This window comes from Corvus hawaiiensis, chromosome 10 (genome assembly GCF_020740725.1).
Source record: "Corvus hawaiiensis isolate bCorHaw1 chromosome 10, bCorHaw1.pri.cur, whole genome shotgun sequence".
Classification (NCBI taxonomy): Eukaryota; Metazoa; Chordata; class Aves; order Passeriformes; family Corvidae; genus Corvus; species Corvus hawaiiensis.
Genome location: NC_063222.1, coordinates 3,324,989 through 3,342,420, shown reverse-complemented (window position 1 = coordinate 3,342,420; position 17,432 = coordinate 3,324,989). Strand labels below are relative to the sequence as shown.

The 17,432-nt window shown below is 46.9% G+C and overlaps 1 protein-coding gene across 4 annotated transcripts in view; it reads right to left on the bottom strand.

The window, feature by feature from the left end:
• Positions 1-17,432, bottom strand: part of VPS8 (VPS8 subunit of CORVET complex) — a 69,591-nt gene that overhangs the window by 28,340 nt on the left and 23,819 nt on the right. For all 4 annotated transcript variants that reach the window (XM_048314202.1, XM_048314206.1, XM_048314204.1 and 1 more), the window contains 15 exons: positions 17,209-17,255; positions 16,245-16,334; positions 15,803-15,849; positions 15,106-15,328; positions 14,257-14,346; positions 13,062-13,113; positions 12,761-12,803; positions 11,930-12,002; positions 9,950-10,069; positions 9,339-9,410; positions 6,750-6,869; positions 5,639-5,695; positions 5,186-5,268; positions 3,802-3,886; positions 2,712-2,810 (listed from right to left, as the gene is read on the bottom strand). In XM_048314202.1, coding sequence (XP_048170159.1) covers positions 2,712-2,810; positions 3,802-3,886; positions 5,186-5,268; positions 5,639-5,695; positions 6,750-6,869; positions 9,339-9,410; positions 9,950-10,069; positions 11,930-12,002; positions 12,761-12,803; positions 13,062-13,113; positions 14,257-14,346; positions 15,106-15,328; positions 15,803-15,849; positions 16,245-16,334; positions 17,209-17,255 — 1,301 coding nt within the window. The remainder of the gene's footprint in view (positions 1-2,711; positions 2,811-3,801; positions 3,887-5,185; positions 5,269-5,638; positions 5,696-6,749; positions 6,870-9,338; positions 9,411-9,949; positions 10,070-11,929; positions 12,003-12,760; positions 12,804-13,061; positions 13,114-14,256; positions 14,347-15,105; positions 15,329-15,802; positions 15,850-16,244; positions 16,335-17,208; positions 17,256-17,432) is intronic.

Here is a 17,432-nt window from a genome sequence, read left to right as displayed (position 1 = left end):
AAGTTATTCATCAAGTTTTCAGACAACTGCCTTTACCCCCTGCCAATGAGACATTCCTCTTTCCTGCTGGCTCACAGTTGGCACCGGGAAACAACCAGCCCTTGGGAATTTCTCAGTCCAATGGAAACTGTTTAACTGGCTTGAACTGAAACAAATCAGAGGTTTAAAAGCAAGTTTCCTGTAACTGCTCACTGTAACTGATACCTGTCCAGACATGAAAAAGCAATTTCTTTATTGTAATAGAAGGAAACAAAAATCTTTTAGATGCCTGTGGGTTTGCCTTCTGCCAAGCTTGAGCTAAAAGGCTTCATATCATACAAGTTTACACAACCCACAACATGAGCTTTTTGCTTCTAACCCTTCTAAATGCATCCACCCTTCCAAATAAATGAAAAGCAACTGCTGCAAAACAATACTGCACACCTGGTAACCCTTCCCAAAAGCCCCTGCTGAACCTAAAACCAAGAAAACACTGCTTTACTGAACAAAAACAACTGTTACTGCAGTAAAGAAAGAAAATTTTCAGAAATGTACATTTGGAAAAAAACCCAAACTGAAGAAGTTCCTTAGCAGTAGCTTGGCATCCAGACAGACACAGCAGCCACTGAATGCAGCCAATGCCAGCAACAGACTGGGGCAAAGGGAAGCAAGGAAGAGCCCAACCATTCCACGAGCTCTTTAGGAAGAGCTGTCACAGATGATGCCTTTGGTGAGGTTTCCAAAGGAAAACCTGCCCACCCCATGAGCAGCTCTGCAGTGTTTGACCCCACAGCTTTACTGCACAAGCTCAGCCCTTCACTGCATCCCCATGACTCCTTCACCCACAAACCCAGGCAATCCAAAGCACCCAGGAGATGTTAAGCACAGCAGTGCAGAGGGACACCGAAAGGATGCAGTGTGACTGCCTTAATCTGTTTCCCTCTCTGGACAAACCCTCCCTGGGAGTCTCCTGGGCTGCTGAAGGTAGGACTGGCAGGCTGGAGGGAGCTGGCCCAATCTCTCTGCCTGGAATCAGTGCCACCTTCAGAGCCCATCCCCCAGCAAAATGTCTGGGGCTTGGGTTTCCATCCTCTCCCAACAATCTGCAAACATGGTACTGCTCAGACAGCCCTTGAGGGGACAGTACTGACACAAGGCATGAGGGCATGAGGGCACAAAAACACCGGTACTGTGACTGAAGAGAACAGTTTATTTTTTTAAGATAAACCTCAAGCAACAATGGCTGTGGGATGATGGGGAAAATGAGAAGTGGCACTGATCACAAGCCCCACTTTCTGCCATACAATCACCAGGAAATCCTCTCCAGACACTGCTAGTTTTGCCTGAAGAGGCTGGCTTGCTGCATTCGTATCTCAGCAAATGACAGTTGTCCAAAGAGCTGAAATCACAGCTTCACCCCAGTAAAGTGTTATTTACTGTTTCAAGTCTCCTGAATGTCTGAGAGCAGGATTAACACAATGGAAAAGGACAAAAGCCCACAGCAGCCAGCAGGCTGCTAAACCACATGGAATTGTATATGCTGCTTACCAACCCTGGGAAACAGAAGATGCCAAAAGGAAACAGGGAGCTGATCTCAGTGACAGCACCTAAGAAAGGTGACCCACAGAGCCCATCACCAGCCCAGCAGCTCTCTGGGGGACCAGGGATGCAGTAGAAGAAGGAAGCAGACACAGAAGCAGCACAGCAGACAGCAGCTTGCCCAACCTGGAACCCCATTTGCCCTGATGAGGTTGCCATGGGCCAGGCCTGCTCAGCCCCAGCACAGCCATCCCAACCAGTCCCACAGCTCTGCCAGTGCCTCTGGAGAGGGGCTGTGAGCTCAGTGAGCCACATGTCAGACAGCTGCATTCACAGGGCTTCTTTGTGCATTGTCTTTTGAATCAGTCTCCCTCTTGGTCCATTTTCTCATTAGTCATGCACTACTTGCAGATGCTGGTAGAAACTAAAAGTACTCTAGATGTGCCCATTAGCTTTTTGTCTGCCTCACAGGATACAGATTCTGTGGCCATTTTCTGCTAAGGAGTGTGGTCTGTAAGGCTTGTTTTACAGACAGAATTATTTTCCTGGCTTATCTCCAGATCACCCTGGCAGGGACCAACAGCACTTTATAGGAACTAGAAATATTACACATTCCCCACATCTACTGACTGGACAATCATTTCCAACACATCTCCATTCCCTGAAGCAGACAGAAATTGAAGACATGGGAAAAATTATGAGCTGGAGAAATCTAGCAGCAGCCTGTGTCTTACAGAGAAGTCATGACCCCATCATCCCCCAGGTTAGCAGTGACAGGGCACCAGGGCTGAATGCACTTATCAGTGAGAGGAATCAGGATGAGGAACTGGACCCCACAGCCTGTGAGGTCAGCAGTGTCCATATCCTGCCTTGCTGCTGCTGCATGCTCGGGAGATGAACACTTGCTAATGGATCCCTCCCCTGCTCCACAGCACTCGCTACCCATCACCCCCTGAGAAGGCTCCATTATCCAAAGAGCAGCACTTGAAACCAGGAAGGCAAGGAAGCCAGCCTGAATGTGAGAGAGGCACTTACACTAACGTGTGAGAGCACTGAGCTTAGGTCAGAGCTGTCCCAACAGCTGTGACTCAGCACTGGACCCTTGTGCTACAGAAGAGCAGCCAGCAGATCCAAGAGCCATTAGCAGGAGCTGAGGGACAGTGGGTGCAGGATATACTGCAGGATGTACCTACCTCTATATGGTCCAAAGCTTTCTGCCACACCAGCTGCTTCTCCTCAGCACTGTAGCCAGGCATGGACAGGATGTTGTGGATGTAGTTGAAAACTTCTTCCTGCAAGGCACAAACCCATAAATGCTGCAGTGTGTTCTGCAGCACCGACAGCGCTGGCTTTTGGAAAGGAGAGCGTTTCCAACAGCCTCATGGCCTCAGGGCTACTCCTCTCTGAGCAGGGCAGGATGAGTGATCTGCAGGGAGGCTGTATGCCCCTAAAGAGCTCCTGAAGAACTGCCAGGAAAGGAGAGCCAAGAGGAACCCGGTGCTGATGTGTTAAGCACTGAGGTCAAAGAGAATTGTTCTTCCCCTATTAGAAATGTCTCCTTGCCCACAGGGATAAAGGACAGGACGTAGTTTGAGCTAGGAGCACAGGCAGAGAGAACACGGCCAGAGGGTAGCTCAGTTTTCCCAGCACATTCCTGAGTTCCTCCCTGATGCCGGCCTCTCCCCCAGGCTCTCCTGCACTGGCCCCAGCTCAGGTGCTCTCCTGTGTCATGGTCTCCAACCACCTCACCATCACAACCTTCTCTTCCGACTCCTTCACCCACACAACATGCAGCATTGTAGGTTTAGAAGGACATGATGAGGTCACATTTGCCAGACTCTCATCCCATGTTGGTGGAAGGGAATGCCTCAGAAACTGTGGCAGGTATGCAGCTGAGGCACATACAGAAGGTAATGGCAGAGAGACAATAAGGGCAGAGAGCCTGTGTCCAGGGGAAGAAATGTAGGGACCAAGGGCAGAAACAAAGAAGTACTGCAGTTAGCCACACCTGCAGTAAATCCCACCTTGCACTCAGGTTTGATGTACTAGCACTACATTTAAAAATAAAGGAAAACTCTGAGACTTCAAAAAAAAAAGAAATCAGCTCCTCTCCACTAGACAAACAGAAACAGCTTTGACCACAACTAAGAAACCTCAACTGTGAAGGGCATTTTTAAGGTAATTCTGCTAGAAGAGCAAGGCAGCTGTGCCCAGTCACTGTGGCCAGCAGGACAGGCTGCATGGCCACGACACAGAGAGGCCAGGAGCACCAGGGTTACTCACCTTCCTCAGGGGATCCCGCAGGTAACAGCCGATGATTTTGTCATAGCGAAGCTGCCGTTCATACATGAACTCACAAATCTGATAGCTGAAAAGAAGGGAAACTTCCCACGTCAGGAAAACCACTCAGCTGAGCCAGCACAACAGGCAGGCAGCTCTTGGAAGTGTCTTACATTGGGGTTTTCAGCACACAGGCTGGGTGGCTCCAGTGTGCTGGAGTGCCATTTGTACCAGCCCCAGGCCAACCTGCCCAACAACCTCCCTCTTCTGGGAAATTATCACCCAGAACAGAGAAAACTGGAGTTACTGAGGGGAGAGGCAAGGGACAGAGGACAACAATCCTTAATGAAATCAGGTCTCACAAGTTCTGCTGTCAGAGATGATCTTCCTTGTTTCCACAACACTCTGCTCTAAGTTAGGTCAATCCACTACACTAATTTGAAGAAATTCACTGAACATGACTCAACAATGTGTTATGACACAGCTTCCTGCCTTCACATTTTAATAAACATCTTCAATATTTTGAGACTTTACATAAAATCAGATGTAACTGAGGCAAACCAAATGAAGAGTCTGATAATTAATATTACCTTTTAGCTCTGACGGAAGTGGCTGAGCTGGGGGGCCTGGCTGTCAAATTCTCCAAAGCAAGGAGAAAAGGAGTGTTTATTGAACGTGAAAAATTTGATCGAGTTACTCCTTTTAGGACACACAGGAGAGCAGGCATGGCACACCCCCCACTGCTCTCCCTCTGGTCCTCTGTAGCATGGGGGATTCATTCATGAAACACCCAAACTCACTGCCTGGATGAAGATGCCCTCCCTGGCTGGCTCTGTTCTGGCATAACAAACTCTTTCTGGAATCATAAAGCATCTAAAGGAGATGCTGGAAATTTTTAGCCTTTCCAGATACTGTTTTTGTCTCTCCTACTCAATTCTAAAATGAGTACCATGGGGGTGGCTCCAGACCCCTTCATGCTTTTAAATCCACCTGTGGGTCTCACCCCAACGAGGCATCTCCATCTGCCAGGGGTAGAGCTTTCCAGTATACAGCTGTACCTCTGAACACAGCCTGGGCTCTAGGATAGGCAATGTCAAAACTCATCAAGTCCCACAGGGTTTCTCCTGAAGGGTTTCCACAGCTCTACCCCCTCTTTTCTTTATGCTTTCTCTAAGAACACCCAGGAAAGAAAGTCTGGAACTAAACATGAACATCTTAAATGAAGCATACTGTGAATGCACAGGGAAAACAACCCCAAGCACAGCTGCAAAGTAGAAACAACAAAAGTGGAGGCAAAGAAGAGCTGTGGAAGAGCTTTAAAGGCAGTACTTCAATATGATACACAAGATCTAAAGGCAGTTTTTATATATTGTGTCCAGCAACTCACAACTCAGCCTTCTCTGCCATTTGGATAAGGCGGCTCTCTTCAAACTGCACGATCCCTCCTGCCTGGAGCAGCTCCAGAAGGACCTGCAGAGATTGAATGCCAGTTACTTACAGGGCAGCAGCAGCTGAACAGCCAGTGCCACTGCGAGTACACTGCTCCTGCTCCATCGAACTTGGCAAGAACACAGGGCTGACTTTACTGATTTGTTAATTGATTGGCCTCTAACTAGGAAGGTCATGTGCTTATTGAGAACTTTCCTGCCTGTTCTTCCTCCTGGCAGGCAATGCTGGGGTGGGATCCTTCCCTCCTGCTGTGCCCAGCACTGCCCAATATTCCCAAGCCCCTGCCTCTGGTATGTGAGCCAAAGCCCACGGCCCACTCCCGAGGCCAAACTCTGCTCCACAGCCTGGCCTTGCCTGGTGCTCCAAGGAGCGTTCCCTGGAAGGCTCTTACCTGCTGCCTCTCGGAATGCCGGGAGTCGTCATCTGGGCTGCACAGGAACTCCAGCACCTGTGCCAGGGGCAGAGGATGGTGTGAGCCAGGCCTGGCTGGCACAGCCAGGAGCACAAACTGACCAGCACACCCTGAGCACCAGCAGTGGCAACAGCAAACCACCACACAACGGGGCCATCGGAGTGCACCTGCTCTTGGAACCAAGCTGGGAATACTGGAACAGCAGAGAACTGCAGAAAGACTCCTGGGAGGGAAACACAGGACTCTGCACCAGGATCTAGAACCAAACTTTAGGGAAGCCAGGGAATATAGAAGAACTCAGGGAACCCCATGTTTGTGCTTTGGACTACACACAAACAGCTGGCACCACTACACTGACCCTCTCTCTTGGACTGCGCCATCTCACCAGGAAAACAGGAAGTTATGTGATTCATAAAATTTAATATATGTGGAGTGAAAGTGTTTCACCCAAATCTGTTTAGCCTCCACAGAGTTGTTCAGTCTTAAATTAGGACAAAGGACATATATATTCTAATTCATTTTTATTAGTGCTCATACATCCCTATTATCATCACAGCACAACTGCTGTAGCCAGTGAAGCCTCCTCCTCAGTCCCAGGAATTTCTGGGACCTAAGCTGGGATACAAAGTTAACTCAGGCAGGCTTTGGACATGCATTGGTGTAAATGACTTTTTCAAACAGCAGAGGAGGTAGCGGCCACCTGAACTAAAAATGAAAGGTACAGTGCTCTGTAAGCTCACTAATGTAATTTTAGTTGACACCCCTTATCCCAGACTGGCTTGGGCTGGAAAGAACCTTAAAGCCCATCCAGTTCCACCCCTCAGCCATGGGCAGGGACACCTTCCACCACACCAGATTGCTCAGAGCTTCATGCAACCTGGCCTTGAACACTTCCTAGGATGTGATGCTGTTTCTCCTGCAATTCCAGCCAAGCTGAAACACAGTGTACTGTGCTTCCACAATCTGTCCTACTCTGCTCCTGGGAAACCACAGCAATAGCCCAGCAAGGTGCCACCTGTACCTCCAGACCTGCTCCAGTCTACAGTGGGGCATCCTGCTTGGAATGCCACACACACTCAGGAATACTTGCCTGGTCAAACAGTGTCCTGTTGACAAACAAGGTGTTGTTGGGCTTGGCGAGCTGCCGGGCAAGAAAGGTAAAGAGACAGCCAACCTGGGATGGGGTGAAGTCAGAATTCTCCACCATGACCTGAGAAATGTTGGAGAGAAAAGGGAAAAATAAACCCACAAGGGATTGATTCTGCAACTGCCTTTGGGAAAGTAACTGGGACAAGGACAAATCCCTGTGAGCCATCGTGTCTCCTCCTACCCCAGACACCTCCTGGTGTCAGTCCATCCTGAAGGTCAAACACAAGTCCCCTTCCCCAGCATGCAGCTGTGTCACCTGAAGACACAGACAGTGGATGTGTCCTTGCTAAAGCACTTCTGTCCCAAAGCTGAAGAGGCTCCACCTCTCTGCCATAAACTCAAGGAAAGAATTCTTGCATGTCCCTGCCTCTCAGGTGTGAAGAGGCTCCAAACCCACATTTATCTCCACCTCTGTAGCATGTGTTGATCATGGGACATGGAACAGCTTCTGAGCAGAGAAATATTACGTTGTTAAAGTATAATTATTATAGTAGAAAAACCCCCAAACACCTCATTTCAAGCCCCAGGCACTCTCCACTTCAACTGTGGCACGCAAAGAACTCCTCTAATAGCTAAGAAATGACTGCAGGTTTGGGGAAAAGCTTTTCTCACATTGAATTAGCTGTTAGTCTAATAATATTTAGAGAAACTTCTGGCTGTGCTGACTTGAAATTACAGAAAAAAAGGAGTATCTAAGAATCACTACAAAAGGGATTGGAAACCCAAGAAGTGCTTTTCACCTGGGTGGCGTATAAAACACGAGCCTGATGTGTCCTGACTTGGTGTCTCCTGCTTCTAAAAAAATCCTAAACCCGAAGTGAAAGTGAAATGCCCCTTTTTGGAGAGTCTCCTCTAAAAGCAGTGTGTTTAGTTGGGAGGAAATCCATCACCTGGAAAATTCTGTCAGCTAGGATCTAAGAACTGCTGTAGCAAAGCCTTGCCATGGAGCAGCTCACAGCTTATAACCTCATTCAGTCGGAGCTGGCAGGAGTCAATTGATTTCTTCAAGTGACCCAGAGCTCCAGACCCCCACGAGATGCTAATGGTTATGTGACACAACTGAGGCAGGCAGGCCAGACACATTAGAGAATCAAGCAGAGCTCTGCTTGAAACACCAGCCAACGTAATCACTCTTTCATAGTCTTAATTTTCTGTCTAGAAATGCTACTTCGTACAGGACCTTAGTCAGAACAGCATTACCTAACACCATTAAAATATAATTCACTGAACTATCTGGAGTGTTTTATTAATTTTAGCTTTGTTTTTCACAAACTGGGTCCTTGTCAGTCTATGTGAAGGTGAAAATACTACACCCCTGGAACAGAGCAACCTTCCAGAGGCTGCAGGCCAGCCACATGGATGATACATTTGGCAAGGTTTTGATTGGCATTAGCAGCATGTCTGCATTCACCAAACTATTTCAAAAGCCCAGCTATTTCCTAGGTGTTCCTTTACTGCTAATGGCAAATTTAAATTGAAAGTTCCAAGAGCTTTTAATTTTTTTCCAAAAGGACAGCAGATTTCAGACTGGCAGTTCTCGTAACACCACACTGTTTGCCTGAAGATGCAACGCTGCAGCCCTACTGCTGTTGGTGCCATGACAGGAACACATCCCCAGCAGCTCTGGAACATGGCTGCAGTGTGCCACCTCCTGCTGACAGCAGCTCAGGACACAAACCAGAGGGGCTGAGCCAGCACAGAGCTAAAATACCCCTCAGAGCCACGTCCTGCTTGGGCAGGCTCACAAAACCCCTCACAGTGGCAAGCAATGTCACTGCCCACTGCAGCAGCACTGCCACCCGAGTCTCTCACTGTGCCCTTGTCTCATCTATCAGTGATGACAGGGACAGGGAAATGCTCCTTATGGTATGTTTATACATAAACAGCTTCCAAGCAGAGTCACTCATGATTAATGGTGACAGCTTGGAGGGGAAAGCAAACAGCGCTTGGCAGCGAGAGCTTTTAATGGGATGGGGATGACAAGTGATTTCCAGAGCACCAGGCTGATAACTGACATTCCTCTTCCCTCCTAAACTAAAGACAGGCCTGTCATCCTGGAAATGCTGCATCCCAAACACAGCGTTTACAGGCACGGAGAGCAGGGATTCAGCAGAAAGGCAGTGGCACCCTGCCAAGCACAGGATCTGAAAGGCCTGGGATCCCTTAGATCTGGGACCTTTTTACCTGCTCAGAAGGAATCAGGGAGTAGATCCAATGAGAAGCAGATAAAAACAAGCTTAACACTGCAGAGATGAGAAATTTGACAAAGTATCACCCAGGAAAGGAGAGCCAAAGGAAAACACAGGAAAGGAGATCTCTCTGTCAGCGTATTTGAAGGGCATGAATCATCACTTCTGAATATCCAACCGACAGCTTTGGCTGAGGTGAATCCATGCTCTTGCCCAGCACCTCCTCAGAGGTGTCAGCCAGGGCAGGACTGGAAACACCTCCTCCAGATTACAGGCTGTACTGCAGAGCATTGCATACAATCAGTCAGACACAAACACAGTTCATTTTTAGGCACGCTCACTTTCAGAAGAATGTCCACAATTCTCTGTTGATACTCCACAGCTTGCTTGTCATTCTTAAAGTCTTCAAAAGTCTGTAAGAGGCAAAACACTGACACCTTGAGCACAATCCCTCAGAGTAATAGCAAACAGAAAGCAGACAATGCTGGTTTAAGTCCTTTCTCTGCATATCCCTAAACAGCAGGTCCCAAGATATAATTTGCTCTTTTGTAACTACCAAAATGGTTTTTACACATTCAGGTTAAAGCAATGGGTCCCAACAGACATAGGAAATTCTAGAAATTTGGAAAATAAGAAAGACAGATCTCCATGCACGAGACAGAGGTAGGTACTAGAACACTCTTTACAAATACATTATTCTCATTTTACCTCTGTTTTAAAGACAGCCTCTGTTGCCAGCAGACATGTGTAATGTCATGTTCATCGCTCTGTATTTAAGGCCACAAAGGACTACTATGATTCCCTCTGATATCTTATAGAACAACCACCAGAACTGTTCCTGCCCCAAGTCAGGAACTCCTGGTTTGGCTAAAGCATGGATTTATTGACAGGAACCTCACTGATGATGGCAGAACTGGCCCTGCATTTTCCTCTCAAAGCCAGCGTCTCTTACCAGAGCCAGCACATTGAGGAATTCCCGCGTGTCGAAGTGCAGCAGGGTCCGAACGTAGGGATACACCTCCTCATCCACAGAGCCCTCAGAGGAGTGCAGCCGGATCAGAAACTCAAACACCTGCACGGACAAGGCAAGCAAAGATTTCCTATGGATTTCAGATAAATCTGAAGTGTGTGGGAAAGCAGCACTGTTACCTGCTTTGCACTTCAGCTTTAAAGCCCCTTAGGAGTCCATCAGTTCTTGTTTGAGTGGTGTTTTCTGTTGCTTGTCAGCAGGAAAAAAAATCCCCTCCTTACACTCACCAACCAATTTAAGATCAATCAAAATTTAAGATCAAACAAAAATAAAGGCTTATTTATACTTGCAGACAGAAGTGTGTGAAATTAGAAAACTCCCTCCCCTTCCTGGCAGCTTTCCTGGGAAGCTGTGCAACTCCTCCTTATCCAGGGCACAGCTCCTCTCCTTGTCAGCAGTTCACTTGGGAAGAGCCAGTCAATCTGCCCCCTCACTGTGAGGCACAAAGCTTTTGGCACTGCACTGACTCACTGAGGTGCTTTTCAACTCTGTCGCTTCCACTGACTTTGCAGTTCATGAATTTTGAGGGCATCTTCCAAAATAAACTCCTTTTACTGAGCCCCTGACAGAGGTGTCCAGGGAACCAAGAGGGCAGAGCCAGCTGCAGGTGTCTCACCCAGGCTCACAGCAGAGCTGGCTGCCAGCAGGAAGGGAGCAGGCGGCTCCAGGCTGGAGCAGCACTCGGGACTATGTGTTGGGTACACACTGGCATCCCACGGACAACTGACAGGTCATGTGCTCTCCCAGCCATCCTCAGCAAGAGGCATGTTCCCTCATTTACTCCTGTTCTGAGTTAATTTTCTGTCAGCACAGTGGCAGTGAATCCAGCAGGAATTAGCAGCTTGCCTTTCAGATCCACACCTTCCCTGCTGGCCTCCTTGATCCCAATCTGGCAGCTAGGAATGCTTAAGAAAACAAAACCAACCCACCAGACAAAAAGGTGTTACTTTAGCCCAGCTCTCAGGAACACCACCAGGAATCACAGAAAGGAGAGGCTGAAGGCTCTTCCCAGAGCTGCTGCTGCTGACTGGGCTCCTGCTTCCCCTCAGAGCCTGAGCAGGGGACATCCCAACAACCCTGGGAGAGGGCAACAGCCCTCTCTTGGCCCAGCAAAGGGGAGTGGACTCCCCTTTGTCTGCACAGCCACTGAGGAAAGGGGCTGCAGGAACCCAGAGCTACCACACACGTACAGCTACAAGTTCTGGGTTAGGAAAAAAATCCCAAACATAGAAAAACCACAAACAAAAACCCACCCCTCATTCAAAAAACAGCTGGTCCATTGTACTGCAAAGAGAAAGTGCAAAAGAAAAAGCACTTCGTCTCACTGGAACCCTGAAACTGAAGTGAAATGCTAAAAACACCAAAAAAACATTTGTGGTAAAACCAGCCAGAAACTCAGGAAGAAGTTTTGTGAGCACAAATACGACGATCAGGAACATCCTCTGTTTCAAGAAATTGTCAGATTAGTCCAGAGGAGTCAAAAGCCCTCAAGAAACCTACAACCAAGAGCTACTTAGAGACATTTCTCCCCTGTCAGGTGCATCTGAAAACGGGGAAGACCCTCCCATATTGGACACATTAAGTTTACAAAGAAGAAACAGTTACACATTTCTGGTAACTGTGGTAAAGAATAAGGCAAAAAACCCAATCACTGAGAACTCTGTGTTCCCACACCTCAATTTACAGCTAAAAGAAAAATACTAAGTTTAAATGTTCAGGCAACAACAACTGTTTGATTTCATCCATTAAAAGCTGATTTTGTGATTACAGTAGGATACACTCATATCACAAAGATAGTTATCAGACTGATAACAATGTTCCCTTGGAAACCCATGAGACAAGACCTATGCAGCTTCTTCGAAAAGCCTTGTATGGCAAGTTGCCTTCCAAGAGGTTTCTCACCTGATTTTTCACCAAAGGCACCAGATCTTCAGGAATATCACCCAATGGATATGCACGGCCTGCCAAGCAGCAGCTACAGAAAAGGAGGGGAAAGGCATTTTAATACACCCTGACATTAAAGAGATTGAGAACTGTTCATTTTTGACTTATTTTCAGGATGCCCTTAACACAAGGCAAACCAATTTATTTTGTAAATCATGAAAGCAAGAAGCATCCCAGGCAGCACTGCTGCTAATACACACTGAGCCAACACACTGCATGAATTTGCATGCAGGGGATGTCATTCCACAGCAGGAAAGTAATGGGAAAACTCGGTATCTCTCACAAAATTATCAATTCTAAGAAGCTCGAGTAATGCAGAAGCTAACTTCACAATCTTGCATAGATTCCAGAAAGAGGAATTCACTAATGAATCCCTCCTGTGCAAGCTCCTGCGAATGACAGGGAACGCGGCAAGGAGCAGCTGAGCACAGCTATCCCAAAAGGCAAGGCAGAAAGGGCCAGAACATGCTACAAAACATGAGGCTACAGAGCCCTTGCTCAAGGAGCTGTGTCTCACACACAACAAAACTCACTCCAGCCAAATTGTGAAATTAAAAACGTACATCAGCAGTAACTTGGGCTCTAAGCCTCCAACTTGATCCCTCCCATTCACACACACCACGTGCAACAAGAAGGGATGGTAAATTTAAGTGAGCTGCAGTGAGTACCCACTGCTACTTTACACAACCTCTCAGAACCTGAAGCTCCCAATAAGGTTCTGCAACTATAGCAAGTTTAAAATCTGGTGCCACCACTAGGCAACACCTCACACTTTCTGAAGGACCTTACCTTATATATACAAGCAGCTTGTTACCCATCACCACCTGCTCATCTACAAAACAAAAATTATTTGTCACCCTTTCTTCACAAGACAAGAGACAGAGATGCAATTCTTCTGCCACACACAGAGTTTATCATACAAAGTTGAGCAGCTTTACACACAGTAAATAGTACCAGAACACTTCTGTTCTCCAAGACCCTTGTACTGGGTATGTGTTCCCTTTTTGCATCTCTTTGTTGGAAGTGACTACGGATATTCAAAATACCAAGTATCAAAACTACAAACCCTCAAACGGAAAGAATTCTGTACCTGTGAGAGACTTCCCAGCATTCAGTGGAGGAGCAATGACTTTGAACAGCTTCTGTAACAAGAAAGAAGGCAGTGCTCAAGCAGCTGGAAAAGCTCAAAGCAAAGAACCTGTGTGGTTTTAAAGCAGAGATCAGTGGGGTGTCTCCCCACAGAAACTCTTTATCACCACGTCTTTTAATTAAAAAGGCACAGAGAACTCCAAGACACGGTAAAAGATGCTTTTTACAACTGGTGTTATGAAAAAACAGCTTTAATTCCATCATCTCTAACCCTGAGCACAGGCCACACTAAAGCAAAGCAATGTTCAGCAGTCTCAGAAGTCAGTCAGAGCACAACCCACCTGCCCCACATCCTGTTCCTGTATCTCCTGCCACTAAACAAACCTTCAGCCCACCCAGCAGGGTTACCAGAGCCTAGTTTGGGCACATAGAATGAGGACTTGTCTAAACACTTGCCTCTAGAAAGCAAAGTTATTTGTACTCCTACAGCTACTGCTCAGTTTCCGGAAGGCCTTTTAAAAATCATGACTGCCTAAAGAGCCTCCCTCCTGAGAAAAATTCACTGAGATTACAGCTGCTAAAACTCGGGCAGGTGAAGATTTTCCCATTCCAATGGTTCCAGCTCTCTATTTCAGCACTACTGAGAAAACACCAGCAGTGCTTCCATGGTGAAACACGCTGGGGTTATAGAGCCATTGGCACATCAGGCACATCTCCAGGATAATCAGCAGAATCAACAGGGCCTCCAGAGAGAGCCTTACAGTGAGTCCTGTGCTTCCTGCTGAGAGATGTCTCCCAAGTGCTCCGAACAGGGCCTGTCTCGAGCAAGGGCTGTTTCTGGCCTTTTGTATGAATTGTGTACACGCAGCCTCCTTAAATGATCACATTATTATCTTCTGCTGCTTTTCCTTTATATTTTATTAACGTGACTGTATTTCCTGCCCTAACTTTGCAGAGGATTTCTGCCTCAGCAGGGAATTTGGTGTTCTAAAGCACAGTAGTTACAAACTACTTCTCTCTGTTGCATCCAGTCAAATAAACTGCACATATCACACATGATTTCCCCCTTGAAATGGAAATGAGCAAGAACACAGAATACAGAGAGTAAGATAAGGCTTTGGGTTTGAAATGCTGCTCCTCAGGAAGAATGCATGCTGCACACCCCAGCAACCCTCCTGCAAGAGCACCTCTCCTACCTCCATGGGACTGATGAAGTCGTTCATCCCGCTGTTGTAGACGTAGATCATGGCATCGTACAGGCGGTTTTCCCAGCACAGGAGAACCACCTGCAAGGCAGCAAAGCACAGGGCAGCTACACAGCTGCTCTTAGCTCACAGTTCTCTCACTCCCCAGGCCCTGTCCTCGCACTTCATCATCCAAGAGTACCATTTAAAGCAGAATGAGAATTTCCACTTTAAGAACCAGCCTCTGCAAAGACCCCAAACCCCCAAAGGACTGTCCAACTTATTGCTCACGCAGCAAGCATGGAATGTGTCTGCCTAGATTCTAACATTCATAGGAGGTTAAAGATGAAATTTTTAAAATCCAGTTCCTTAAAAAACCTTGCTTGCAGTAGTCTGGTTCAGTTAGTGAATTACAACATCAAGTTTCCAAGCAGCTTCACCCTTGAAATGGAAAGCCATGCCATCAGGAAACAGGACTGCTGAGCAGGAACACCCCCTGCTCCACTAATGGTTGTGCAAAAACAAGTACCCAAGCTGACACAAGCAGCTCCAGCTTTCTGTGCTCCTGCAGCCTTTGATGTCAGGTAAGGCACTCAAAATGTGAAAGAGTGATTGGGAACAATCCTTAAGGATTTTCCACCACATTCAGCTGCTGATGCGTTAACCTAAGCCAAGACACAAACTGGGGGAGCAAAACACAGCCACACTGTACAATTCCCAATTCACTGAATTTGATCCCAGGGATCAAATCCCAGGGACACAGGGAAAGCCCACATGCGATGCTGTGCTTAGAAGCACAAGAGGTTGTAACTGCTGATTTATTCAGAGGAGCTCAATACAGTATGCAACACAACCACTCACCTGCTGTATGTCTAAACTGGTGATATCCATATGCACAATGCAGGCTTCCAAGTTTTCCAACCTGTTCTTGTCTTGGAAGTGAAGCAGCAAGTCTTTCATCACTTGAGCTGTGATTCCCATCAGCTTATCACTCAAGATATATGGCTCCAAGCACTCCAGAAAGATGCCTTTAGCTACAGAGTTCTCACTCATCTTATCATATATCTGGTTAAATAATAGATCCCTAGGAGGAAGGAAGAGTTTAGTTATCAAATAATTTTATTAAAATCTCCTTGCTTATCTACTTTCCAAGGGCTCCAAATTAAACTCCATTTTCTCTGTATCTCCCAGGCTCAGGAACTGAATGCCCTCTTCAGCTCCTGTACTGGGGTGAGTTACACAGCATACATCAGCTATGGATGCTGCAGCAGAAAAAGTGCTGTTAGAAGGGAAGTGATGATGATGATGATAGGAAAATCTATCAAGGCAGTTCTTGGTTCAAAGCAACTTCTCTTCCTCAACACATCAATGCAAATTTAAGAGATGGTTTTGTGTGAGTACTGAGTTCCTGACTTTGGTACCTGTTTTTAGGCATTCCTCTGAACTGTGATGTGACATATGCTATGAAATGATGTGATGCAATTCCTCTACACCACAGGAGACAGCACTGGGGTGCTGGGGTCTGCCCTGGGGGACAGGCCTGCCCACCCAGACTTACATGCGCTGCAGCAGGAGGCAGTAATCCACGATGACAGGCACCACATCCTGGGGAACAAACACAACAAATTGTAGGGACTGACTGGCAAAAACCCTGCCAAGCAGCACATCCTGCAAAGCATGAAATGCAGCCTGGCCAAGACAGAGCAGAAACAATGAGGTATCTGACTCAGCTAGTAGCTGGCACAGTTACAGGTTTTCCATATGCTGGTGCATATGGAAAAAAGCTCTGCTGACGCTCCCGCAGAGCACCGAGGGCACACAGGTTCTGCTCTGCCACCCACTATACCCAAGTCCTGATTTCATGAGTGCACACAACAGGTGAGAGAGTTCAGCTGAACCACAGCAAGGTTTTTCAAAAATAGACAAGTCATGTTTGCAGCAAAACAAAGTTAATTAAAAAACCCCAAAGATTTCTGCAAGAGTCCTCTGGAGCACCATACCTGGAAGTGCTGCTCCATAACCTGGATTTTCCCTTGGTCAGGACATTTCTTCAGAGTCCGATCGGTGTAATGGAGAAGGATTTCAACCATCTGAATGACAATAAATAAGAAAACTCATTCAAATCCTATACTGAGGCCCTGCTTGGTAGCACATTTCAGACTGGCTTGGAAGCACTGTAAACTCTGCTGTCCCGTTTGGGGTATGAAGTGCTGTGGGCAGGAAGGAGCAGAGGGAAGAGGCTGCCAAGAGATAGTGGTGTGACAATGGCACAGGAGTGCCCAGAGGGATACTGAAGGCCTGCATTAACTTTAACTGACCACAGAGCTGGGCAGCCAGCCCAACAGCCAGTTTGCAGGCTGGTGAACACATCCTGAAGCACAAGGCTCATCTAGGCCACGATTTTACCCAAAGCTTAAGTTAAAGTATATTACACAGCAAAACATAGCTACCTGCAAACAAAATAATAAGAATGGAATAGAGCCAAATAATTATTGCAGGAAGTGTGTATTTTAAACACACCCCTCTCAGAAGCAACCTCCTCTAACAACTCAACTGGAGCAGTTGAAGAGTTTATTCCATGTCCACATAAACACAGAGCACAGTTTCCATCCTGAGAGTCAGCAAGTCACATATGGATGGACATGTGCCAACCAAAGGTCAGGGAACTCCACAGTTACCTACACAAAAGGTTTCTCTTCACTGTGAGGGGACCAGAGATCTCCAGGCCTGGATGATAATGTCACCTTTCGGATTGCTAATGCTGCAGATTTTATCCCCACCCTACCCAAATGGTATTTCCAAGTTTTTTCTAAAATTCTGCTCCCAATTTCAGCAAGATAGAAACATGCACATATTCTAGAGTCAGTTGGATTAACTCATGGAGGACAGAAGCTGTTCCTTTTAGGAACACAGTATCACACCAGTACACATGAAAATCCAGTTGGGAAGAGCTCAGGGACTCACTCTGTCAGCAATGACTGCTTTCCTCTTGCTCGTGTCCCCAGTCAAGCCTAGAAAGAATGAGGGAGTGGGGTGAAAAACAAAGCTTTTCTCATCTAAGCTACCAGTAGAAATACAAAAACTCCACAGTTCAGATGCTAATGTCACCACCCTTGAGATGTGGAGGTCAGGATATGTAAATACACAATTCTGTGCTCTACTTTTAGCCCCCTCTTCTTCCAAAAGCT